Raw genomic sequence first — 27,319 nt, 5'->3', positions numbered from 1 at the left:
TGCAGTTGTAATGATATCCAACTAAAAAGAGAATTGTGTTTTGTTTTGTTTTTTACATTCTTGCAATCTTAACTTGCATTTGCATCTGTAAAGAAAAAGGAAACTGAAACTATTTTGCAGATACTGAAAATGTTATCATCAAAACAGTTGTATTCATGGACCCAATGCCACTTAGGCGTTTTCATTTTTACACTGAGCTAACCTTCATAAACTTGGGACATCAGCTCAATCCGGCCATTTACTGCCGCAGCTCATGCCAGGGATGATGTATGATTTGATGTTACAACACAATAAGACGATATTAAACTGGCTTCATAATGCCACCAAAATGCCATGTCAATATCCTCTCCTCCGCTTATATAACAAAGTGCTTCCTTTGCTTTATTAGACAGTGAAGGAGCGATATCAAATAGATTTTGACAAAGTATAGATTTCACAGATCACTTATGCTTGCGTTGCATACACACTGAGAGGACATAATGCAAGCAAAGCACTGCTCAGCACAGATGTGCAAGAATATGCATTAATTGTCAGAACGATGCTTTTCTTTCAAGCAATTTAACATAAACAACTCATCAAAATACACTTCCAGTACATTTGCATGAAATTAATTTGTCCTGTAACATTCTGGATTCAAGTTATTTTTAAAAGCCCCTTTTGAATTCCTGCCAAGTGAGAACGGCTCACTCAAACGTCTACTTTCCTTAATTGCTAGTTAGCCCAAGATAAGTGTGTTTTTTTTTTTTTTCAGAGGCTGATTTTGAATTAGTAATTTGTTTTTTCTCTTATTTTCATTTATTTTCAGAGAGCTGTAAATTACTTGGCTATTATTGTCTTTTAAAAAAGTATTTACTTGTCCCCTCTCTATTATCTTACTGCCACAGCTTTCATTTTAGTTCACAGGCACCAGGCAAAACAACATTTATACACGGATATTAGTTTTTTGATTCAGTCTAAGCGAAATATTGATGATTATAGACAGTTTTGTCAATAAATCAACTGAAGATGAAAGTGTTGGATGAGCTCACAAACACAACAAGGAGATTATGTTAGTTCAACTGAGACTCAGAGGAAGTTTGGTTATATGAGAACTCGAATGAGAGATACACGGACTTGTTTTCGAGGACACTTCCCCTGCCCTCGTTGGGTGGATCACTTTCAAAGAAGGCCTTGAAAGCCACAAGAAAGGATTGGTTGACACAGAGTTTTCTAAAAGGTTTAACTAAAACCAAAATCCCTTACAAGATTACATAAATAACTATTGCTTCTTTGAATCTGGAAATTCAAACTTGGCCACCAAATCAATAGGATTCAACAAATAACGCTACTCGACACATTACCGTCTTTTCTAGGGAGGTATGAGCAGCCTCAAGTAGCAACTGCATCAGGTTGAATACTAATTCTGGCATTATCTGTTCCTGACTCTACCCTAACATCTCTGTAACAGCTGACAGCCTGTGTGAGTTAACTCCTTCTGTGACTTCTAGCACTGGAGGGGGAGAGATCAGTCATGCACACAGTGTCTGACACTGACAACCTTGCAACCAGATGCTCTTGAATTATACATTCGCTGATCGATCAAAGGTGCTTAAGTAATAGAACTCCAGGCGGGTCTGTGTTACAGGGCTCCACTTACATTGGCAGCCTGACCTAAATTTAGGGAAGCTGGAGGACTGATTTCTCAATAAATCGAGAGATAGTAGAGCACAGGCTCCCCAGAGGTTGGCGTATTATGCTTTAAAAACAGCTTCCTGTCTTATTTTGAGCAAATATACCGTATACCGTTACTTGGCTGGCTGGAAATGAGCAATTCATTTTAGGGAACAGGCTTCATTATTCAATGTGGATTATCTCATTGCTGGTACAAATTATTGCTAAAGTAGAAATGCACATGTGGTTGCATTCATTTCTCTTTCATTTCTTATCATTTTTATCCAACAGCAAGATCACATCTACAAAATGAACTATAATGATTGCAGCAAATGGTGAGAGAAAGTTTTGAGAAACAGCTGGAGTTAAAATATTTTTATACAATTCAAAAGATTTATGTGAATTTATTATATTTTGTGAGTGATACAGTGCTTTCATTAGTCCTTGCTGAACACTTTGTGAATTATTCTATAAATATTAATAATTAAAATGGATATTAAAACATTGAGACTTGGGAAAACCTTAGTTTGAATGAACAAACTGAAATTATTTTATTTAATCAATAATTACTAACCTATTCTAAAAAATATTTAAATGTATTATTTAACATCAAGCTGATGATGGCCTCCAGTTATCTGTAGTCCCTAAGGGCATGTTCAGACGTCTGTCTCTCTGTGGAAGCACAGTATGTTCACAGAGTTGACATGAAAATGGGGTCAAGACCTGTGAGAGGTGAAAGCAGGTAAGCAGGTTGTCTTACTTTATGTCTTTGTACCTTTTACATTATATTGGTCAGCAGTGGCGGCTGGTGACTCAAAAAATTGGGGAGGACAGGAGGAAAACCAACATGGAATCTTACAACAAACTGCATCAAACTATATCATTGTCCCACCTGATGAAATCGGAGGGGTGGGGGGCAATTTTATATGCCAATAAAACAATTTGCTTGAGAGGTGAAAAGGCTGCTTCTTTAAAGACATTTAGCATATTGTCTCTAAACAAAGAAGAGCTCATTTTAGCCATGGAGTGGATCAAATGTGTCATTTTACCAACAAAGTGAAATTCAAATTTATAGTACTGTTCTAATGTGACAACAAATTTATGTTCTCATCAAAAACAGACAACATATAACATGATTTACACGTGTTCCCTATATATTTTCTTAGTATACAGAAATATATAAAGTAGCACAAAGCTTATAATGTGATACAGGTTCAGATCAGTGCTGAATACAAGACATTGAGACAATGTAAGTCCAATGTAAGAGATCCCGCCCTGAGGAGGACAGCAGGCACCCGTCCTCCTCTGTCCCCCACTCCACCTCCACCAATTGCGCCCCACCCCCCCCACTTCACACACTGCCCTTCCTCCTCCTGCCCTGCAGGTGTTGCTGTTGAAGCATTTTAAACAGAATTTCAGTAATGGATTTTTTCCAAAGAGGAGAGAAAAAATACTTTATAAATAATACTGAGATTTGTAATGGTTTATTTCAACCAAATATTCTTTTTTATATTTTGATCTCCCTTTTGCCTCTCGAAAAATAGAGGAGGATCAACCTCCTCTGCCTCTATGGACCAGCCTCCACTGTTGGTCGGTTATGTCTTACGTGAAAACAAATGGGATTTGAAATGTCCCGATGTGCTGCACATTCTCATAGCTAAGCTTTATTCACAAACTGTTAAGGGTGGGCTGTGGTTTTTCATTAAAGATTGACAATTAATTTACTTGAGAGCACAGGCTTTATCTGTGCTTTCTACTACTAGTTAACAATATGGTCATTAAATGTATCTTGTTAAAAGTCATTCCAGAAGTTGTACATCTGCTATTTTATAGGACCTAATACATATGATTTATGGCATTTTACAGACAATCCCGAGCCAATTTTTCAATTGGGCATGAAATAATCTTTTAGAAGTGGTAAAAAATGTTCTGTATCTCTTACATTATTACTGCACCTTCACTTGTATCTTTCTTTTCACAATGACACACAACTCTGGCAGAACACCTGACGTGCTAAAGAATGTGAGCTTGCTTTGCATCTGAGACACAATGTGTCCATGTTTAGCACAGTGCTTTTTTTTTGGTTTCTTTTTTTGTTTCTTCTTTTTTGTTGAATGAACATGCTGTTCTTTCTGGAAGACTGTCAACAAACCTTTTTGAAACCTCAAATTTAATTTAACCAGGTGCTGCTGGATAAATGCTTTTAATATAAGAGATTAAAGAAAGGAACAGAATCTTGCTTTTTTTAGTTCGTACTTAGACAGAATGCAAGACGGCGAGAACGAAGTGAATGTGATCTGAAGGTTTTCAAGTTTTTCATACAAACTACTGTGCAGGTAAGGTTATGTTAAAATGTTGAAAATAATCCATGTATCGTTTGTGGCTGATGTTGCTGATGCTTTAGCCATCAAATCCTCTGGTGCGTACACTTTCTGTCACGTTCTATACAAATATAAAAACAACATACATTTTTAAAAAAGGCGTGAAGAGTCTCCAAAGCTTGCATACTGTTTTTAGTTTAACGCAACAGCTGTATCAGCCTCAGTAATGTTTGAGGATGTAAACCAGGCAATTAAATCTCTGAACATCTTTATCCATTGGTTCTGAAAAGCTCTTCCGCTTGCACACAAACATACATATTCATATACATATATGTACATATATATATTACAAATGCACCAGAACTTAATGTGCCTGGACAGTATGAATACTGCAGCATCTAACCTCGGGCCTCCATCTGATGCTACAAAATGTCAGGTCTTGAAAAGTGTCAAATAGGACCAAACAAATGAGCACATTAATGCACAGCTCTTACTGCACCCTCAGCTCCAGCACTAATCAACATGTTGATTTACTACACACTCATTTCTCCATTTGGAAAGAATACAGTATCATCTGAGTAGCCACTGGAGTCTTAATAGAATATATCAATATAGAGCTGATTCTGTATGTGTCTTTTGCTCCCCACTGTTCTGTTATGTAAGCTGGCTGACAAAATTTTAAAAAAGTGTGAATTATGTCAAAAGCCCTTTTTGGATGTGGCTACAAAAGGGTCTTTAAATAAGTGGGGAGTCATGTGCTTTCTGATCAAATTAATACAACATGTCACTTTTGACTTTCAAGCACTACATGAAACAAAACAGCTGATTTTTTTTAGTTATTATGAGCTTCAGATGTCCCAAATATGCTAAACAAGCTCACTCACTCTCAGTGCTAAATCGATGTAGAATATTAATCAGGTTAATTAGCTACTATAGATGGGACAACAGCATATGCATCTGACATCATTGTACTCATGTCCACTACAGGCCTCTGTTATATATTGGTGAAAGCAGCCTTAGATCTCACATCAAGCCCATGTGAATGTGAAAGACCTATTGATGGGGGAGCACAGCCTCGGGATTCAAACAAGAGATGCCTCTGATTCCAGAGCGTGAGATGGCGCAGGGGCCGCTGATAAAGGACCAGTTTATGTGCTATCAGGCCCCGCAGGGGTCGAGATTTATCCCACACCGTCATCTCAGGCGCTGTGCACAATGTGAATATGAAGACAGCGGGAGCTAATACAGTTTGGTTATCTCAAGTTCAGAATGCCAACAGGGTCAGCTGAGGTAGAAGTGGCCCAGATTGCTGATAGGTCTCTGTGTGTGTTACAGCCAAAAACTGAGGAGGAGGATATGAGGAGCGGGAAAAGGAAATTATTTCAGAGAAAAGGTCTGATGTTACGAGTGTTGGGGTCAGTGCATATCAGGGGAGTATAAATATTGTTTTTGTGAGATGGAAAGGAATGGAAAAAGGATAAAAAAAAAAAGAATGATGATAAGGCCTTCTCACTGAAACTAATAGTGCAGTTAGCATCCTTTTCATAACCTTCTGTCAAAATATTTTCTGTTGTGTAAAGTGTACATGATATAACACACCTAAAGACATGGTAAAAATGAATTGTAGGGCTGCAGTTCATATGCAATTTTCCACAACTTCCAAACTTTTTGTATTTCGCTAAAACCTCAAAATATACTGTATGTGTGCATAATACTGCTACTACAACCACAGACAGTTTCTATGTGGCTGACAATATTGTTTATCCTTTGATTTTATATACATGCATATTATTTATTTAATATAAATAAGGTGGAAAACATTTTTAAATATTTAAAATTGCATCTGAAAGTATCTATCTAGTTTTCAAAATTACATTTTAAAGTCAGATTAGACCTTTTCTCTAAACCGAGAAATAGTTACAGCAGACCACAAACATGTTCATCTGAATGCACAATGTTCTGTCCTTCCCTTTGGCTGAAGAAACTACACAGTTCAGGATGAAAATAATTACCGCCAACGTTCTTCCTCCATCACGCCTCTGTGTGTTTTAGTGCATCTTCCTTTGTGTGATTTCACTCTCAATTATTTATGAATGAAATAGCAGTTTTCAAGTGTTAATAATTTATAGAAAGGCCCAAATGGCTACACAGGCGAAAGAGTAAATGGTGGAGGGACTGAGGGTATTGCATTGCTTTATGGCTCCCATTTATCTTCTGTAATTATTAATCCTTTGTTTTAGGAAGATGAAACTTGAGGCAATGGGGCCGATTTTTAGCAAATAAGCTGTACCAGGACTGTGTAATTTCAGGTCATTATCATAGCAATGAGTTGTAAAATGACGGCGCAAACAAATTGGTGCTTTTTTTAATTTGAAAATCGCTTCCAGAGGTGGCGTGCTGAATGTGAGGGAGCGTGCCACTTCTGATTGTGCTGTGCATTCCTTGCATAAGGAGGGATGCAGTGCTATTTTTCTGGTTGTTAGTCTACCAGGAAAAACAGGTACGGTAAGTAAATGCACACATTTACAAAAAAAAGGAAATTGCAGGGATGTCAGTCATCATCCATCTATAGTAGTTCCTCTTCTAATGCATAGAGAGGATGGTTTTAGTAGATACAAAATGCTAACATTCCTCTTTGATGAATATCTCCACTGGGCTCAGGATTTAGTTCAACAGCCCTCCAATTAGTACATCTGAGACTATCCTATTGCGTGGCATGCCAAACCAACTGCACCCACTTAGCCAATTAAAGCAGATAAGACTATGTTTTTTTTAAAACCAGGTTTACTAAAGCAACTACTAAATAAAACGAAAAGCTGTGGAGCTGCACTTAATCTTGAAACCACAATGTGAATATAAATCCGGAGGAAATCAGCACTTAATTGAGAAAAAATATACAAACCCCAGATGATGAAAACCAAATCAATAAAGCTATTACTCTGAATATGTTTTTATAGCTCTCATGGTTTCTTGTTTCATATGTGTCCAAAACAATCACATGATATAGGATATTATTATTATTCAAAACATGTATTTCAGCAACAGCATGCTTGTTGATATTAGCAGCCCAGATGCATGTTCAATATAAAGCCTTTTTGTTTCAGTCTCTTTAAATCCAAACACCCCCCTTTCTTCACTGTATATTCTGTGCTATCCAAAGCACATATTTTAAAATTAGATCCCTAATCTCTGGAACTGTGTTTTCCCACTGGATGTGAATATTTTGTGTGTCTACTGAAAGGGGTGTATTGTCTTGTTGGACTTAAATCTCCCTGGTAATTATCTTCTCTCTTGATGGCATCACTGGGTTTTTACTTTATTAACGGAGATCATAATGTTGTGTGGATGGGAGTAATTTCCCAGACTCTGAGGAAATCTTGGCTGTGGAAGATTCAGAGTGATACCACATCATTTCTGTCCCTAGGTGAACGATACATGATGAAACATGATAGAAGCCTGTGGATACATACACAACACAGATGGAGCGCTGCTATCAATCTTTGCAAATGACGGAGCTATGTGAGATTGGTTGTGGAGGGGGAGGGGGGTACGGTACGCTCACTTTGTTGAGAATAAAATGCCTCGGAAATACAAGGACGGAGAGGACTCAAGTCGGTTGCTTAAATAATTCAGCATCCATCAACTATTCAGGTATTTCCTGTGGTTTGTCTAAAATCAATAGTTTTGGCCCAATGTTTCCCTTTTACTGCCTTCATTCATTTCTGGTCCCTTGCTGACCCTCTATTCATGATTAAATGTATCCTGAAGGATACATTGACATTGACATTATTAGAGGAGTTGCCTACCTTAGTCCCCACATCTATGATCAGTGAGAGCGTAAAACACTAGCAGAGGAGCAACACAGATATAAAGAAACACATAGACAAATAAGAGAAAGTATCTTAAAGTTTCCACAGGGAAATCTGGAGAGCAAAAGTGACAGATAAGACCGTAACTCAACTGTGTGGTGGCAGTGAGTGGCAACTCCCCAGGGTGAGCAGAATTTTATTGCTGTAATACCTTCTTCCTCTTCTTCTAATGACAAGGCTGAGAAATAGAAGCTTTGGTACTCACACGTCATCCACGAAGCAAGGGTATGGCATTTGCTGGGCGAAAACACCAAGGGGTTGGGTCTTTGATGTCTGTGTTCGTATAATGCCATGGTCCATCATATCCTGCAGGTAGGCAAAGCCTCCCCATATATAGCGCAGGTCGTTAAAGGAGTTGTCTCGGGCTCCAGGAGACCATAACCTTATTAAAAGAAGACACACCATAATCTGTCTTAGCAAAGGTCGAGTAAACTGCAACCAGAACAGTCAGAAATACTGTCATGAGTATCATGACTGTTTTTAGAGGTCATATTTTACCACAGTACACTTTAAAAGACAAAAAAAAGCTTAACTTAGCATAAAGACCGCAATCGGAGGGAAACAGCTCTGTCCAAAGCTAAAGAGAAATCTGCCAACCAGCACCTCTAGCTCACTAATTAACACGTTTTATCTCATTTGTCTAATTACTAACCATTATCTTTGGACAGAGCCAAGCTAGGAGATTGGTATCAATCTTCTCATCTAACTCTCAGCAAGAAGGTGGCTTCTCAAAATATCAAACTATTCCCTCAACAGTAGCTATGGAATGTGTTATTTTAATGGGTATTATGACCGTCTCTCATTTGTATAAAGCAGAGAAGCAGAGCTGGGTTACATACCTGTCTTTCACTTTGTTGGTGCGCTCTGCCTCATCAATGTCCATGCGGATTTTGTACTTGACATAAGGAGGGGGTTGGCCGGAGTACGGCTGGAGGTTTTCAAAGACAACGCCGGCCCAGTACGTATCATTCTTCAGAAGCTGCAAGGCTTTGGTTACCAGATGGCTTTCACTGGGGGCTGCCTCAAACTTGTTCAGGTCTAAACACTGTAAACAAATAGAAATATCACAGAAATGCCTCCAGGAAAATGATTCTACTTTTATATCATCTTAATCTTCTTACAATAAATCATTCACTTTTTATATACATCTTAGAATCCACAAAATAGGAAATAAAACAGGGAGGCATGAACTCACTGGCAGAATGGCAGATGGATTTTTAGCAAAAAGTATCACTAAGCTGTTGACTAAACCACGCAGAGTGTAGTTCCAAATTATCTGGAGCTGCCAGGGGGTGGGAAATGTTTTGGGCTTCAGCAGAGACAAGCAAATGAGATACAGCCTCACTAGCACTCCCTGTTCTGTAGCCTTGTCCCTCTGTTTCATGAGACGATAATGAGCTAGCCATCCTGGGAGGCAGTCACACCTGACAGCTGTCCACACGTCAGTGCAGCAATAGTTTTATCATTTCTCCCCCAGGATGCTCTAGTCTGAATTCTATATCAAGCTATGGTGGGAAACAAAATACCACAGCAAAAACATTTGTTTAGTGCAGACTAGTGAGAATATCACTGCACTGCAGTGGTATCATTATGTAAACCCAGATTTTGGACCTCTGTCAAAATGTGTTAGTATCCTTCACAGGTGACAGAGTTTCATACTAACTACCATATCAGTTGATTAAAATTATATCATAATAGATCTTCATTAAACTAAGTAGTAGTAAAATTTTAAGTATTTTAGTTACAGTAAATAAACATATTGCTAACAAATGGTCATCTGTATTTAAACTGTTCTCTGTACCATCTTTAAACACTGGCATTGTTTTTTGTCACAACAAGTCTTACCAGCTATGATGTTACAAAATGGAGAAAGGGCATTTCTCAGGCTTTTTTTTTTGTCTTGAACCACTGGGCCAGCGGCTAAGGCTAAGCCTTCTGATATCAATAATCTGACTCAGACTGGACTGAGAAACTGGCCTCACTAATAGCTTGCCAATCCCATATTGGCCTAATTCAGAGGAACATCCAGTGCAACACATGCAGCTGTGCATTCATGATTGCGTCATGGTTGTATAGGCCGTGAGGGTGCTGTTGACAGTTAGTTAAATGATAGGATTAACATGGGTCAAAATCAACTCAATCTGTGCATCTGAGGAAGTACTTGGGCGATACAATAGCTTGTACAATGTAGTCATCTTCAGATTCCACTTAGGTTGACATGTATAGAAGTGTCCTTGTCGTTTAAGCAAAGCATTACTGTTGAACATTGCAGGATTCTCAATAAGCACCAGAATAGACCGTCTGTATTTAAGATTAGTCATGAAAAAAAAAACATATATATATAAATACATATACATGTATGGTGGACCTTATTTGCCTTTTTATAATTCATCCATCAAAGTATGATGTGCTGAATCTATGTACTGTTCAGCCCTAGACTAAAATAAGCTCTCCGTTTCCCTACACTGTATACACACAAAGACATGAAGAGGGTACAGTAAAGGTTGTCCAATAACTATCTCTATCCCGGGATCTATTTTGAGAAATGCAATTTCCATTAGTAAAGAAAATACATTACATTATCTTGGAATTTCATTGACCACATACAGCTGACCCCAAGGGCCCAACTTGCCATTGTACCTGCCTGTGGATTGATAGTATGTGAGTGTGTGTGTGGCAGGGGGTGTGGATGGGATTTGTACATGTGTTTGATCACAGAATGTAGAGAAAGAGGGTTTTGCTGCAAACTGTGCCACAGATCAATACATCAATGTCAACTGTGTGTGTGTGTGTTCCTACTTAGAGACACCAATCTGTGTTACAGATCCGCTATAGTACATAACAATGTTTTTTTTCATGATTATCATGCAAGCAAACTAGTGACAGAGCTTCCTGTGTATTTGACAGTTTGCCAAGTCAAGGATATTAAAGTTTTATGAATAAAAGACCAAAGTCTTTTCCTTTCTTGCTATGCACAAAAGCTGATAGACTGAGCAAGATAACAAAATCTACATGTCATCTGGAAAAGTCTTGATTTTAGCTTTAACAGCAGCAGACTACAGACACAGCATGTTCATTCAACAAAAGAACTAAGAAACAAAAAAAAAAGCACTGTGCTAAACATGGACACATTGTGTCTTAGATGCAAAGTGAGCCTACATTCTGTAGCAACATTGGTGCTTCTACCAGAGTTGTGTGTCATGAAAAGAAAGATACAAGAATAAGTGAAGGTGTAGTTGTAATGTAAGAGATACAGAACTTTTAACAGATCACTGTCTTAACTCTGTAAGTGAAAGTATAGGCAGTAATGAATGAATGAATAGCTGACACTGCAAACTGTTTACATATCCTGACCTGAAAAATAAATTGTCATCTATATTTAATGTGTAAGATGCTGCTGCAGTGGCTCAGCGTGGCTTAAGTAAGCTATTCTGGATCTTGTCTTTAGCAAACCAACAACCCAGGAAAGAGAGCTGATACATCAGAATTTATCAACTTACTTTTATCGAAAGAAAGTTTCGTTTGAGCACTTTAAAAGGTCATACATCACTTGTTTTCAGCGCCAACTCCTATCAATGAAACCTCACGGGTAATATCAGGTGAATTCGGATAAATAGTATACAGGTAAGAGGCTAAAAGAGAACAGTGGTGGGAGGGAAGAAAAAAGAAAAAAACTATTTATAGCCAATTTCCTTACCAGTGAGAGTTATGTTTCTAAATATCTCAAATGCTTTAGAACAGCCTATTTTCTTAAAACCACATGTTTCACTTTACTGTGGAGCTCTGACAACCCTCTTGTGCATGAGTGAGCTGGAAGTCATGTTTGTGAGGTACTTTGTATTTAATAAAAGCACAAACAAAAGAATTACTTACACCAAGGAAGTTGGAGAGAAGCTTCAGGATTTGGGTAGTGCTGTTGTAAACATCCCGCCAGTCACTGGGCGGCATGCCGACTGGACGATCCTCTGGAGGCCCGTTGTACAAGAAGTTGGCCAGCAGCTCTGCTGTCCATCCTGTGCCATTGAGACGCTGGTTGAGGGCAGCAGCAAACAGTGGATTTGCCAGTAAAGCCTGATTTCAAAGGCAAGAAGATGGTGTTTAGTTATAGTTACTCAGGTTACTAGTGAGAGGTTTAGAATTAATGCAGCATGAATGCAATGCAATCTGAACAAGGGCCAAAGTGTCTCAGACCACAATGTACTATTCATATTAGAAGAGAAAGCATGGGAAGTCAGCTTTGTTCTTTGCTGGTGCTGAAATCCATTTTATTGCAGAATTAATTAGGAGCTTTACGGCACAATTTAACTTCATGCTCAAGCTGAAGTTCTTATGTACAGCATAAAGTATGTATGTGTACACACATACACACACACACACAAATATGCATATTTGCATGGTACGGACATACATTAAAGGCCCAGAGTGTGAAAATATATTCAACATGCTGCTAATTAGACTCTGCCAGTACACAAACACACACACACACACACGTGAACACACAAACAGCATACAAAAGCACAAAATTGACACAGGAAAATGCAAATCCTCCCTCTAAATCCCCTTCACTAATGATAAGAAACATGTACTGTATGCGTAGCCTCTCCAAGTCATCTCAGGTCACGGATCAAGCTGCAATTGCTCTTATGATGCAATAAAGGTGATATGTTGGTCTGGGACCAAATATAACCTTGTTGTATTTAAGCCCTGCAAACATATAATACATGTATTTTTGTCACAAAAAATAAATAGTTCCAAGATCCACAAACAATAGCTCTTGCATAATAAGGTAATTTTACTCCTACTTGTTGGTTAAAATGTGTTGCCCTCTATTTAGTAGCCACAGTCATTCCCCTCACTTCCACCCAATATTTGCTTAGTTTTCTGCTGCCGTGAATTTAACGCCCAAGTAGTAACATGACAGTGTTACTGTTATGACCGTATTACTACATAAACTAAAAACTGAACATAACAGTGATAATTTGCCTGTCGTGTCCACAGGGGAGTACTGAGAAGGAGCTTCAATCCACTGAGAGATAATATGTTTAAATCACCCATTCAATACCATTTGTTATTTTAGAACCCACAAAAATACATACAGTATCTCGTGCAGCACCCTTTTCCAACGCTGAGCCCAAATGGTCTGCATTCCGGTTCGAGCCCCATGTAGTTGAATTTACCATACATGGCTCGCATTTAAAACTGGACTAAAATGTGTGACTTTTGGTGAGCAAAGGGCACTTGTATGTCAATTGAGAAGTGGGCCTCTAAAGTGCAAAATTCTGTGTTGAGATTCAGATATATTCTGGCCACTGTGCTCAGTGGCATTTCAGTGTCAACACTTCTGATGACATTCTGCTTAATTTAAGGACAAAGTGTCAAATTAAGTAATCTCTATGCTGTGTTTGACCTTTTAAAAAATCAGTACATCCATCTTAGTGGGTGCCACATTAAGGACATGACCCATCAAAAATGTGTGTATTCTAAAGTCTGTAAGACATTTTGAAATTGTAGTACAATAGTCATGCTGGCTAACTGTTAAACTGCCTCGCTATTTGATATCGTCATACAGTTACGACTACATGTGACTAAATGGCATTTGGGGGCAAAAAGTTTCAGATTATGCCATTTAGCCATGTTGGTCATGTGTCAAATTAAATTATTTTTCATGAGAGGGTCTTCTAGTGAGGAAGATTAACTTATTCTCTTGCATTTTAAAGCAGGGCAGGTCCCAATGGCAAATTAAGTCAGTCCAATCCATACAGTGTTTTCTTTCATGGGTGACAGGTTACATGAAAGTGCAACAGTGTTTCTCAAATGGCACTGTAAATATAAAGCATTTAGCTAAAGTGTAAACACCATGTAGTTGTGCAGAATATATTTTTAGCCACTTTTATTTCTAAGCTATTTCACTACAGTAGAGTATGTCCTTCTATTCAGCTCTACACCCTAAATCTTCTATCTCAAATGTAGTTGTGGTTGTGATGGTAATTGGTCCATCAACGTAAAACGTGTCTGCGACCTTGAAGGACCTCTGAGGATGACAAAGCTTCAAAGCCACCAGCTTCATGGCAAGAGGCGAAGAGAGAGAGAGAGTGAGAGAGAGAGAGAGGGGGAGAGAGAGCACCAGGCTGGGTAGAAAATGAAGACAAAGGAGGATTGCCAGCCCATTTGTGTAAAGGTTAGGGCTAGGGTAATGAATACCCTGGCTATATGGAGCTCCCAATGTCTGCTTCCCTCCAGCTGCCTATAAGCTCATTTGGAGTGACACTGGAGTAATGTCAGTGTCGAGGAAATACAGCGAGAGGCAAAGAGAGAGAGAGAGAGAGAGAGAAGGGGACATTGAGGGAGGGAGGGAAGGAGAGAGAAGTGGCGGCGAAGTGTCCATGTCCTCTACTTCTATAGATAATCCTTTCTGCCAGGATGGAAATTATCCTGCACTTATCCATAATTACTTTCCCTCCCTCGGTTTCCATATCTAACAGAAGGTGCAACAAATTGATATACATGACATGTATATTCTCACCTGCAGTATATATATATATATAAGGCTCACTATTTTCTTTTTTTACATATTTTTACTGAGAAATACCTGCATTTTTAAAAGGAGCTGATGGGTTTTCCCACAGGGATTTTACTGTAGAATATCTCCTCATGCTTTCAAAAGTTGTTGCCGCTGTCTCACAGTTCATGCAGCTCAGAAAATGTAGTAGAGAAAAAAAATTAACAAAGACGTGCAAATAAGCTGCTTATAAGGAGGTGCCAGAGTCATTCTAAACTAAACAAACAAGAGAAAGATGGCGCTGGTGAATGTGGACGCCATCCTGGCTGTTCCTCTAAGATTGTGCTTATATCTTTGAACCTCTAACAGTGTTTGTACAATCTCAGTTTCACCTGGATTCTTGCACTGATTAATTTTTCGATCCAAATTTCCAAAAAAAGGAACTTTGTTGCATCTTGTACCCCTCTGCCTTCCTGGCTATATCTCTACTGTCACTATGAAACAAAGGCAAAAATACCAGACATATTTAAATAAAAACAATCAAAAAAAACAAACAAAAAATAACTGGAAAATGATGAACCCTCCATTTGTACTGTACAACTGTTTTTTGAGCCTTCGAAAGAAACATATTGATGGTTCAATTTTATGTATTAAATTTGAATTACTGTAAATTCTTAATGTCTCTACATACAGTACATTACATTTTTTATTATTCTCTGAAACTTGTCTCTGTTGACAAACTACATGCTTACTTTTAATATTTAATTCCTACAAAATGCAGTGATTTAGGTCACTCTTTATCATGCTCCTTAATTCTATTTCTGGTGAGGAATCTTACCCGTAATGTGTTGACTTGGGTGCTATTTTGAAAGAAATTCCAGACACGTGGCCCGAGTACCTCCCATGAATCAGCCAGGTCTTTCAACATAGCCAAGGCATTGAATGTGCTATTTGCCTGAAACAAAAAAAGAAAAACAATGTTTAACAACACATTCATCTCACCTTTGCCTGACTGAAAGCATACCCGCTGAGTCTTTTCCATTCGCTCTGAGCCAATTCAGACATGTAAAGTACTCCACATGTGCACATTTCACCTAATCCCTGGAGGAACTCATCACATTGTAACACTGCCACCCCCTATGGTGACAAATGTAAATGGGCTTATTTACCCCTGAACATTGACTTGTAAACAATCTGACTGGTGTGAAGAGGGCCTCCTGCGCCAACACCGAGCTGCTCGCTGTGAAGTCGGCAGATTTTGCTCGTGCTCATTAAGTATTCTCGATGAAAAACCTGCACTACCCGCCTGTTGTTTGTTTTGCTTGTGCAGTTATCAAAATGATGTTAATATCTTGGAGAAAAAGTCATGTCATGAAAATACATTACAATCACCAGGTTCCATAAACGAACCTCCTGACTAACTATTGTTTGATTTTCCTTTTTCTTCCCTAGGTGCTAACTTTGTGTGGTGATTCATTCTCCCCACTGGAAGCATCTTCACACGTTCACCTGTAATTGGCTTGTTCCTGCGCAAACAGAAAATTCAAATAAATACAAATATCTTATTTTTTGTAGCTTTACTTACACTGGTATGAGCAAAACATTCTGCTACTTTTCAAGTAAGATGAAAAGTCAGTGTAAATATGTTAGTAGGCTGGTGTATGTGTTTTAATATTTACAATTTTCTCTCTCGCTTAACTTACCTCTTTCACCACGAGGCGAGCAGCAGGTGTATCAGGTGTGTAGAGGACTTTCCCTTGCAATAACGGCTTGAAGGTGCTCCAAATGTATCGTAAACCAGGTGTGCCCTCCAGGGTGTCGACGAGAGTCTGACAAAAAGCGTCTAGAGAGGAGACGGGGAGAGGAGAGAAGACAGAGAAAGTCGAGGCAAGTCCGAGAAAATACTTCTAAATTTCCTAATCCTGGTTGCATTCTGTGAATATGCTCTTTCATGGGACAGGAGGAAAGAGGAGAAACAAGCCGTTTGATCTGTAAGAAATCATAGAATTTGCAGCACCCAAGAAGCAAACATGATAAATATTGCACATAAGGCTGCAATTCATATGTGGCTACCATAACAACCCTCTCAATACTTTTTCTCAATCCAGAGTGAGCAAATATGAACACAGTTTCATTATACCTTGACCTTTTAATATCATATTCATTACTAAGCGAGACATATTTTTTTATAATGTAGTGACAAATATATCATATTTCTAGTATAGCATGTTAAATAATATTTGCATTAAACATTTTCATGAATCTAAGTCTGCATGTTTGCTGATAAGTGAAAAAAGCAACACTGACACAGCAAAACATGTTGTAAGTGCAACGCGAGTAAAGAGAAAGCAGTAACAATTTCTGGAAAGTACACAGTATTGATGCAATCACAGCACTTCAGAACAGATACTTATCACCAAAAACTACAACTAATGACTATTCCCATTCTAGTCTAATTTAAGATTTTTGTTTGTCCATTTAGCCTAAACCGTCTTGATGTGTTGCAGTGTTGTTTTTTATGAAGTGATGACTTTGCAACAGTTTTAAGAGTACTTCAACCCAACAGATCCCAACACAAAATGATGCATAGGAGGATGAGTGTTGAACAGGAAGTGTTCAGTTAGTTTGTTACTACATACAGTATCATTAAGAGTCATGTGAGAGGGGTAATACACTATACATTTTTTTGTTAATATGTAAGATTTGCTTTTTGTTTTGGCTTGTATGCACCTTTGGTTTTATTGATGTCTTTATATATGCGTATTCTCAGTATAGCTCTTTTGAATCTTGTTGAGAAAAGTCTCATAAATAAAGTTTATTATTATTTTTTATTGTTTGAGTGGGACTCTCAGGTATAGCTAATCAGGTACAGGTGTTTTTTTCACACTTTGGAGCTCTGAAGATGTGAAGATACTTAAAAATGTCACAATATGTGAGCCCTTAAATGACAATTTAGAGCAATTATTGTATATCTGGATTGGAATTACTGTTAATAAAGTTTTAGCACAAGACAGCTTACTACCTACAGTAATGCCATCTGATAAAACACATAATTAACGCTGCTTCCACAGACATTAGGAAGATTTTTTGGACTATCCTGCGATATTTAGGACATTTATCATCATCAATGAAATGCATTCATAAACTGGATATTGGGTCTACTGCCGTTTTTTTGACCAGAGAGTTGCAAAGTGGACGTATTTACTAGAAGTTGGGGGTTATTACTTTGAAAACGCACAGACAGAGGAAGAGACAAGCCAAGAGCTCAGACCTGAGTACATAAGCAAAAGCTTCTGTGGAGCAGAGAAAAAAAAAAGTCAATATGCTCAGCAGCAGTAGGATCATTACTAATTTAAATGATCTGCCAACGTGAATATTGCCAGGTTGGGAGAGCGCTGAATAGGTTACATGAGGACCTGCACTGCGTAGAATGCAGTCTGGGGTGGGTAGAAAGTTTCAGGTTGCACCTGGCTTGTTCTGACAGATAAAGTGGGATTCTTGTAGTGCTGTAGTTCATCAGACAATTGATCAAGTAGATGTGAAGTCTGCCAGTCAATATGTCCGTCTGGCTTTTTGATCTGTTACTAACTGTCCTTTATGTTCAGACCCTTGTCATTCACATCCATGCTTTTTTCCAATATTGTTTTTCATTTCATCAAGACAAGAACAAGACCCCAATCTTCCACTTCTTCTCATCTCACCAGAGCAACCATTTACCCCAATCGGGGAGATTTTAGTAGCCATTTTTAGTGCAATTTTCACTGCCTGCTGGCCATCTCTCCCAGGTGCTCCTGGGAGGTCTGTGTGAGGAGAGCTAATAGCCACCTCTTAGTCTGACTCTGGCCAGCTGTTCCCTCTACAGACTGCACAGATGCCACTTCCTGCAATCATGACACTTGAAGACAGAACATTTTATGTGAGAAACACCTCAGTGGCTCTGTGCTGTTAGGTGTCTAGAAAAAGAGACTCCTAATAGTAAGATTTTTGGTATTTAAGAAAAAAAGTACACTTGTAATTATTCATTGGAGAGAATTTTGATGTTATGCAGTTCAATAACAGTCTGATTAAAGGGCTTGTAGTAAATTTCCCTCTTAGCAAGAAGCCACTGGCACCTGCAGATACATTAACAATAAAGTGGAGTGGAGAGGAACTGAACAAGAGAGGGCAGAGTAGACTGATCAACTTATAGCACCTTTAAGTGGTTCCCGACCTGAGGGTTGAGAACACCCGTGGGGTACCAAGATAAGAGGGTAACAAAATTATTAAAAGGTTAAATAATCGAAATTACATGTACAGTACCAGTCAAAAGTTTGGATACACCTTCTCATCCAAGGGAATGGGAAGGTATGTCCAAACTTTTGACTGGTACTGCATTTTATACCACTTTTCTCTGATTTTGCTTTTATCCTGAAAATTGGGTGCTTTCACTTTGAGGTAGAGACATCTAGTGTGTGAATTGGGGCGAACTGCATATATATTTCCTTCACAGGAAAATATTTATTCCCTATATGTTATAATAAAAGTCTAAACTTTACTGTGGTTAACAAATGCAGCTTCTGTAAGAGGTTCTTCGATCCATGTCTCATCAACTTCTTGAGCAGAATGTCCTGGGGACCCTTTGTACTACAAGAAGGTCTATAGCGATTTCCATTTACCTAGGCTCTCCACAAATCTATACAAAATTTGCTCGAGCTTTTAGGTTGCTACACACACTAATAAATACTGTATACCCGTCACATATATTTCATAAAGATAATTATACCAGTGATAATGAGAATAGACAGCAAAGATGGAGAGATAGATCAGTTTTTGATATTTTGTGTGCTAAAGGGAGCATCGGATTACAGAGGTTACACATTCTCCAGAGCTGAGCTTCTTTTTGACAACATATCTTTACTTTATTGCAAAACGGCGGTATGAAAGAACAAGAGAATCTGTTCTTTACACCAGGTTTAGCTACAGTCAAATAATTGCTTGGAGCCTGAAGTCAGCCCCTCAACTTACCTGGCAAATTTAATCAATTTGAGTTGCACCCTGGAGATGGCCTCAATTCGGCACTACAGTGAGACAGCGCCGTCGACACGTTACAAATGCTGGTTGCTACACACACACACACTGTCTCGCACATGCAATCACATGCAGACACGCGTTTGCGCGTGCGCACACAGAGAAAAGGATATTACACTAGGTTTGTAATACTCAATTCAGGCATTTTATGCGATGCACAGCCAGAGGCACACAAGCATGTACACACTCAGACAGACATGTGCACGTGTACGCTGGATGTGACATGCCAGCCTTAAGTGAAATACCCCACACATTTCTTATTTCTTACAAGCAGTACAAATCAACTGCTGTCTTTACAGCGTTCTAGCAGGAAGTCAAATAAGCTTGAATAAATGTCATTGAAGTCACTCTCTCACAGGAGACAGAGAGAGGCCTCTATGACATTCAGTAGAATAAGACGAGCTTCTCTCACTCCCAACTATTGGCATGATAGACACATAAAGGGATGTATTTAAAACTCAAAATAAAGGGTACCAATTACTAATTATTCACACAAAGACACACAATACTTTGATGATGACAGTATGAGTATTGAAATATCTAAGCAATGTCTGAGAAAATCACACCAGAGCGACATTCAGGACAATGCTAAATGAAAGAGGGCTTTATTATTATTTTGACAGATTAGCAGAAGATGCATTAATGTAAAAGGTTTATGGTTGTTGTAGGTGCAAAATACTCACCTTTTAATTCAAAATGATAAGCAGTCAAGTCACATAACCAATGTCATGGTGCTACTGCTTCAACTATATTTGACTACCTCTGTTTAACAAGAAAAATGGAGCCAACCCATTCAGATACTCCATATTGTGCCAACTGATGTCCAATTTAACAACAACACGAGAAAAATAGCAACTTCCAAAATGGGTCATATGTTTAAGAGCCTTAAAATACATTTGCAAAATATCTTTCGACACACTTCTTATAATAAATGTAGGTATATATGAATCATCTCATATTCATGCTAATCTGCTGGGATAATTTTAAAATGGTAACAATTTAAAATGAGTGTTTACTGTCATGGAAGAAAAGTTACACCCTGACTATACTGAATAATGACAGAAGTTTTCCTTTGCTGTCAAGGATTAATTGGGAAGGGAACATTACTGAGCCGTTTAGAGAACCTCAGTGTTGGCCTTTATTAATGCTATTTTACCATTCCTTTGAGTGTACTTTTTACACTTACAAAGGAGTTGTAATTGGCCATTATGCAGACACACTGCATATTGCAGATTCATTTAACTGTACATACACCAACACAATGAAATGCCACAGCTTACCAAAACAGCCATTAGCATGCTAACAGAGATGTTAGTGCTTATTTTGTATGGGTGATACAATGTTTCTGCTAATTTGCGCTGGCACTAGCATGTAATTCCACTTTACAGTATAACGTTATTCCCAGGGAACAGAGGCTTCTTATTAAAATCTAATTTTGTGCGGTTTTCTCCAAAGAGCGGGCATTTAATGAAACGGGAATGCATGGTCTCTAATGAGCATGAGGCTGCAAGAAGTTACACTGAAGATCTAATTCTCAAGGATTTTTTATGGAACAAACATATTCAGTGATTTTCAAAGCTGCCCCGAATACCACCTTTAATGACTGTGTTACTTTTTATTTTACCTTTCTTTTTTTTTTTTTAAATATAGTTTGAAAACTGTGTTTGCTTTTCACAGCATGAGTAAGAAAGGTTTATATGCATATAATCTTCTGGATAAGAAGATGATTATTTCTTTTTTAATTATTTCTACTTAACTGTATATTTCCTAAATAAATGTGAGCAGTAGTACAAATAAATGATATCATTGAGTTAATTGTAATGTAATGCAAATACACTGTATTACATTATGTCTATATATGTGTGTGTTCCATTGGGGTTTCATGTTTCAGAAAATGAGGCAGGTTTCAACAAAATACACTCAAGGAATTCATACTGAAATATAAATACTTAGCATATACACATCTCAGGTTAATTTTAACAATAATTCTTGACGAAGCTTTGCAGAATAACACTGGAAAAGTCAACTCGGGGATTATTATATGCAGTTAAAACAAACAGAAATGTTTATCCCCATGTGGAAATGACCAAAAATAGAATTGGGTCTGAGAGGATTCACCCATATATCAAGATCAGACTCGTGGTCAGGTCTTGTTTAAACATCCAGGTGTATAACAATCCATAAAGTCTGTTTTTTGCTGACTTCCAGAGGAAGATAAAAATAAACAATCCACATATACAGACAATTCCACTGCTGCCAATTTGTCTAGAACAAGTCACTTCAACAATTTCAGCCCATGGACAACTTCAAAATGCTTCAAGTTCCCTGGAAACCCAGAGTAACATCATGGGACATATCCCTGTATGTCTCTTTCGACAATTACTGTCAAAAGTACATGATACAGCTGTCACAGATTGCACAAACTTGACCTACATGGTAGCACAGACAGGTTTGCCAGACAACACCTATGTGAAGAACAACACTACTTTAACAATACATTCTGGATTGAGTGAGTAAGATGTTTGCTCAAAACAAAAAGATGAGCCTTAGTCATTTGTGAGGCATCGTTCAGTATTTTGGGGATGATTTACTGCTTCAGGCCCTGACAAACAGGCCTCGAGCCACCTTTTGCCAAATATGATGCTTGAGGATAAGTAACCTTTTCTCTTTTTCCTCTCTCTCTTTCGTTAAATGACACATAAGCTTGTCCACTTTTGACTGTAGCAGAAAAATAGATTTTCTCATTTTGATGGAAAAAAAAAATGATAAGCACTTAGATGTATACAGTTCCAGCTACCATGAGTTTACAAGCAACATGGTCTACAAATAACCACTCATCTTTTACAGAATTGAGTCACATTAATAAACCTTTTACGTTCATGAACTGTGTTCCCGTTTCACTTTGATATTACATCTTCTACCGCTAGACAAATGTACGTATCGAAAACATACTTTTATACAGTAATGTCAGCAGAAGGACAGATCTAAGGGTGATTCATATCAGAACTGTATCTGTCACACACAAATGCATGTATAATCATTGCTCCCCTTTTATCAATTAAATCCTTACATCCATGAGAACGCACAGTCACCTGCAACTATATTGTAGGTGGATGGTGTGGTCCAGAATTTTAAAGTCCAGTGGATTTACTACAGTCTCTTCCAATGTGCCTTCCTGGAATAATTCTTTCATAACTAGCACCACTCTGCTGCAAAGCACATGACTGGTTGGCTGTAACTGTGGAGGCTACTCTGCGACATGTTACCATGTTTATACACTGCATATCATCAGGAGTATGGGAGACAATGACATCCCGGGATGCACTGGACCTAGCGATTTAGACAGTTCCAGGACATTTTAAAAGTTCTCTCTCCACTCTGCATCACTGGACTGCCCCTTCCCAAAAAATCTTCACTTCCAATCCTCTATAGAAAACATTTCTTTTTTTGTTAGCAAAACCTCTACAATTTATATGATTCTCATTGGACAGTAAATATAAGGTAGAGTCAAGTGTGGCACTACACTTATACTGGTACTACTTATATTTTTACCTCATGGCTGTTGAACTTAGCTGCTCTCCAATTGAAAACCGGCTGCTCATTTTAACCACTGTCAGACAAACTGAGCCAGGTTCAATGAAATCAATACAGCACTGGAGAATTTGACTGCAAACGCTAATAGTGTGGCTGTCGAGGTTGTATTTTTTGCCTAAATAGTACAAAATACCAGTTAAGAACACCAAAAAGTGTTTTAGTGACACCATCTGTGCTCAGCGGGATATTCGGGGTGCCATATGTGCATATTTAGGATGTCATATATTTGCTTCTTGTGACTATGCGCCACCCAGATAACAACATCAGTTTCTACTTAGGATAAGCTGGTCTGGACTTTCCTCTCCATTAAGAAAACATCATTATGTCAGGGTGGGGAGTGCACAGCTTTTAAAGGGAATGAGAAAAGCTGATTTGATTGATGCCAGCCCCTGACACAGCCGCCGATAATGAATTCCTAATCAAACCCAGTTTCCAGCTCTGGTGCAGGTGCCAACTGTGCCACAGGTGCTTGTTCCTGGATGTGCACAAGTAGTCACATCCTGTGCACCCTGTGCAGTTGACTACACTGTGCATCATGCTAATTCATAAAAATAGGGATCAGTGCTTTTTTTCCCCACCTGCATGCATTTTTTTAATGCCAAAATGACTGGGCTTTGCATTGAATCTGTCTGCATAGGAGCACATTTCCAACCATCTTTTGCACAGCTTACTTAACCTGTTGTAATTACTTTTAATCTATATACAACATATACCTGAACCAAAAAATGCCCACTGATTCTCATAGGACCACAATGGGTAGACTGATATTTGTGTGCACTTAAAAGGCTAAAGTAGAGCCACCATGTTTTCTGCATTAACTTGTCAAAGCATCATGATTCTGACATGTTTCTAAAGGGAAGGAAATCTGGTTTTATTTGATCAATCATGACTTGTCAAACCACACATACGTATCATTTAAAATTCCCAGCCGTTCCCTTATTTCAAATGCAACACAGTTATGCAGTATGCCTTTGGCTGCATAATTCACAAAAATCAGTTGACATATCCTGTGATACTGTGCATCATGAAAAAATAACCAATCTCGTCCATCCTGGCTAGCATGACTACATACAGTGCTGAAAGGATAAAATGTGTATACATGATTAAAAACACTCTGGTACTGTGTGACAGCTTTTGCTTTAAAAAGGAGTTTGCTGTAGCACTTACCGGAACTGTTGCTCATAGAGGACATTGCCTTAGTGTTAGCCATCTGTCTAGATGAGGGTAAACTGAGGGTCATATTGGTGGAGTTGAAGTCAGGTTGCTTTCCACACAGTAACGTATTGATGCTGCCAATCATGTCCTCCTGGAAATCCAATGAACTAGCAGCCTTAAAGATCATGGAGTTCCGCAACCTGGCCATCTGGATAGAAGACCATAAAAGTCAAGAATTGGGAAAATACATATTTTAAAAATAGCCAAATGCTCTCATTATATTGTATAAATATAAATTCCCATCTAAAATACTGTAGATTTAAGTATGACAGCGACACTAACCTCACGAATCACTGGTAATGCATCTGCAGTGGTTTTCCCAATCAGTGTCACTGTGTCAGCTGCATTCAGATCCAAAGCTGAAGGGAGCTAAGGAAGGATATGCAGAGGTATAAAATTATGCTTGCAGGACTGTTTTGCTGTATCTGTTGTTTAAAAAAAATGTCTTAGTTTAAACTATGTTGTGAAAAAAATCCTATATGTATGTTATATATATAGCCAGTTGATACAGTTACAATTGTAATTTCCATATTCATTTATGTTTGGAAATCACATTTTATGAGATCACAATGTGATGTCTACACTTTAGCTAAAAATATTTATTCTATATGAGACTTTTCATTGGCCATACTGTATGACAACAATGAACACCTGAATGAACCTGTAAATTGTATCCTGACGTCGTCATCCCCTAGCATTGGTTAATAAAAGTTGCATTAAAATGACAAGTGTTAACAGTGTGTTACAGTGACATTCTGAAGGTGCACAGTATGAGTCCAATTAGAAGATCTAAATGGCATGCCCTTTCAACCACTGTCATTTTCATGCATCAAGTGTCAAGTACAGGCTGTCTGTAGAGCACCTGTATTGTCTTTCAGCATATAAAATGTACAAAGCTTAAATGTATGCGAGGTAAAGGTCCAGAAAGGCAACATGTGGGAAGCTCAGACGCCTGAGAGAAAAAAGAAGGGAATATGTAGCACTATATTATATATATATATATATATATATGTAAATCTGCATTCATTAAAAAGAAAAACATTCAAGCACAGTTTAGATGATAGCCTGGCTACTCACTATGTCTCAAGTACTTTCATACAGTGTGAGATCAAGAGCAGACATCAAGAAGAGGCCCAGGAATCTAACCTGGACAATTTTTGGGCTAAACAGCTGAAAATACCAGCAGGCAGTTGATGGATTGAGAGATTTCAGTGTTGCTACTTTATCATATTAGGATGTAGATGAAGTGAGCCAATGTGCAAAACAGATTTCTAAAGCTTATTTTTTTAAACTCAATTTCCGCTGTACTATATGTATTTTTTATGTTACTTAGGGCTCTGGTGGTTGTGTGATTCCTTTGGTAATCAGGTAAGCTGATTAAAGATACACATTTTGCAAAAATTGCATTGCAAGAAATATTTAAAAAAGCTAAGTTTTATAAAACTAATGAAAAAATGAAGACAGACAAAAACAAAAAAAAACTTTGACATCTGAATGAGCTCTGTTGAGCGCCACATATATTCACATGCTTTTTGTTTCCTGTTGTCCTTGTGTATTGTGTTCCATTACATGATTTCCACAAACCCAGACACAAAGATGTGGAACCAATGCCTAAATCACCCTCTGCCACTCACTACCTCAGTGATAAACTCTGACTTTTTCCCTTGTCCTTTCCTTTATGTTGTTGTTGCTATCACAATCATTCAGCAACGTCAAGCTTTAAGCGTGAAGGCTTGATGTTCTTTTCCTTCCATTTGCTTGAGGCGCTGAAGAGCTTTTCCACCATATCTTGTCTGGGCTTTCTTTTTCTGTGTCTGAAAATGCCTGTGGGCTTAAATTGTTCAAATGCTCTCTCCTACGAACTTCCTGCCTTATCACTTATTTATTGGATTTGCTGTCCCATATATTTTCTCTCAAAGATAAACTCAAAGAAAAGTGCAGGCTTTCATCATCACAAAGGAAACTTTGAGATTTAAAAAAAATTCAAGAAAACATTGGTTCTAATAAATAATTCCCACCTGACTGTGGTGGAAGAAGTAGTCTGGTCCTTTACTTAAGGAAAAGTACCAATACAGCAATGTAAAAATACTCCATTACAAGTAAAAGTCATCCATGAAAAATTCCTACTTAAGTAAAAGTACACAAGTATTATCAGCAAAATGTAGTTAAAGTATTGCAGTAAAAGTAGTGGTTTGGTCCCTCTGACTGATATATTATTATATATGACATCATTAGATTAATAATACTGAAGCATCAGTGTGTAAGCAGCATGTTACAGTTGTAGCTGCTGGAGGTGGAGCTAGTTTCAACTACTTTATATACAGTTAGTTAGTTTAGTTCAGTGGTTCCAAACCTAGGGGTCGGGCCCCTCCAAAGGGTCACCAGATAAAATTGAGGGGTCGTGAGATGATTAATGGAAGAGGAGAGAAATAAAAAAGCAAAGTTCTGATACACAAATCAGTTTTCAGTTTTTTGAGTTTTTCTCTAATCTTTGATTTTTGGTGAAATATTGGATCATTTGAACATTTACTGAAATGAAACCATGTGAGAAGTTTAGAGGGAAAAATCACTATTTGGTGGAGCTGTTAACAACTCAGACATCTGAAATGTGACCCCGACTACACACTGCTTTTTGTAAGACGTCAAAAGCCAAAAAGGTTGGAAACCACTGGTTTCATCTTTAACAATGTGTTGTATTTTAAAAGCTTCTTAGGGTTAGGGTTAGGTTATCCATTGTGTCTGATCTTCTGAATCTGAAAAGTAACTAAAGCTGTCAAATAAATGTAGTGGAGTAGAAAATACAATATTTCCCTCTGAAATGTAGTGGAGTGGGAGTATAAGTATAAGTAGCATCAAATGGAAACACTCAAGAAAAGTACAAATACCTCAAAAGGTGCACATGACAATGACCATTTTGAAAGCTTAGACCCTACGGGAGAGAAAAGGATTTCTCACTCAAAATGTTAAAAGTATAAATACATTAAAATGATGACACAGTAACAGTCCAAATTAAGTGTTGATGGATTTCTAAAGGGTTTGGCCTTGGATGCATCAGCAAGTTTTAAATGTAAAAGATATTTCTTCATCTCTTTAAGTCACAGAGC

General features: G+C 38.0%; 1 protein-coding gene across 6 annotated transcripts in view; it reads right to left on the bottom strand.

Annotated features, from left to right (window-relative positions):
• LOC137175098 (phospholipid-transporting ATPase ABCA1-like) overlaps positions 1–27,319 on the bottom strand; it is a 186,556-nt gene that overhangs the window by 109,459 nt on the left and 49,778 nt on the right. For 5 of the 6 annotated variants that reach the window (XR_010925572.1, XM_067580790.1, XM_067580789.1 and 2 more), the window contains 7 exons: positions 24,498–24,584; positions 24,168–24,363; positions 16,043–16,182; positions 15,178–15,294; positions 11,714–11,911; positions 8,680–8,885; positions 8,046–8,222 (listed from right to left, as the gene is read on the bottom strand). Coding sequence is in view for 5 of the 6 variants with exons in the window: in XM_067580790.1 (XP_067436891.1) it covers positions 8,046–8,222; positions 8,680–8,885; positions 11,714–11,911; positions 15,178–15,294; positions 16,043–16,182; positions 24,168–24,363; positions 24,498–24,584 (1,121 nt within the window). In the remaining variant the exon portion in view is untranslated. Of the gene's footprint in view, positions 1–8,045; positions 8,223–8,679; positions 8,886–11,713; positions 11,912–14,429; positions 14,886–15,177; positions 15,295–16,042; positions 16,183–24,167; positions 24,364–24,497; positions 24,585–27,319 lie in introns of those variants that run through there. The other variant, XM_067580793.1, reaches the window with a different exon arrangement.

The sequence above is a fragment of the Thunnus thynnus genome, chromosome 22 (assembly GCF_963924715.1).
Source record: "Thunnus thynnus chromosome 22, fThuThy2.1, whole genome shotgun sequence".
In the NCBI taxonomy this organism is placed as follows: domain Eukaryota; kingdom Metazoa; phylum Chordata; class Actinopteri; order Scombriformes; family Scombridae; genus Thunnus; species Thunnus thynnus.
This window is presented reverse-complemented; position numbering and strand designations above follow the sequence as displayed.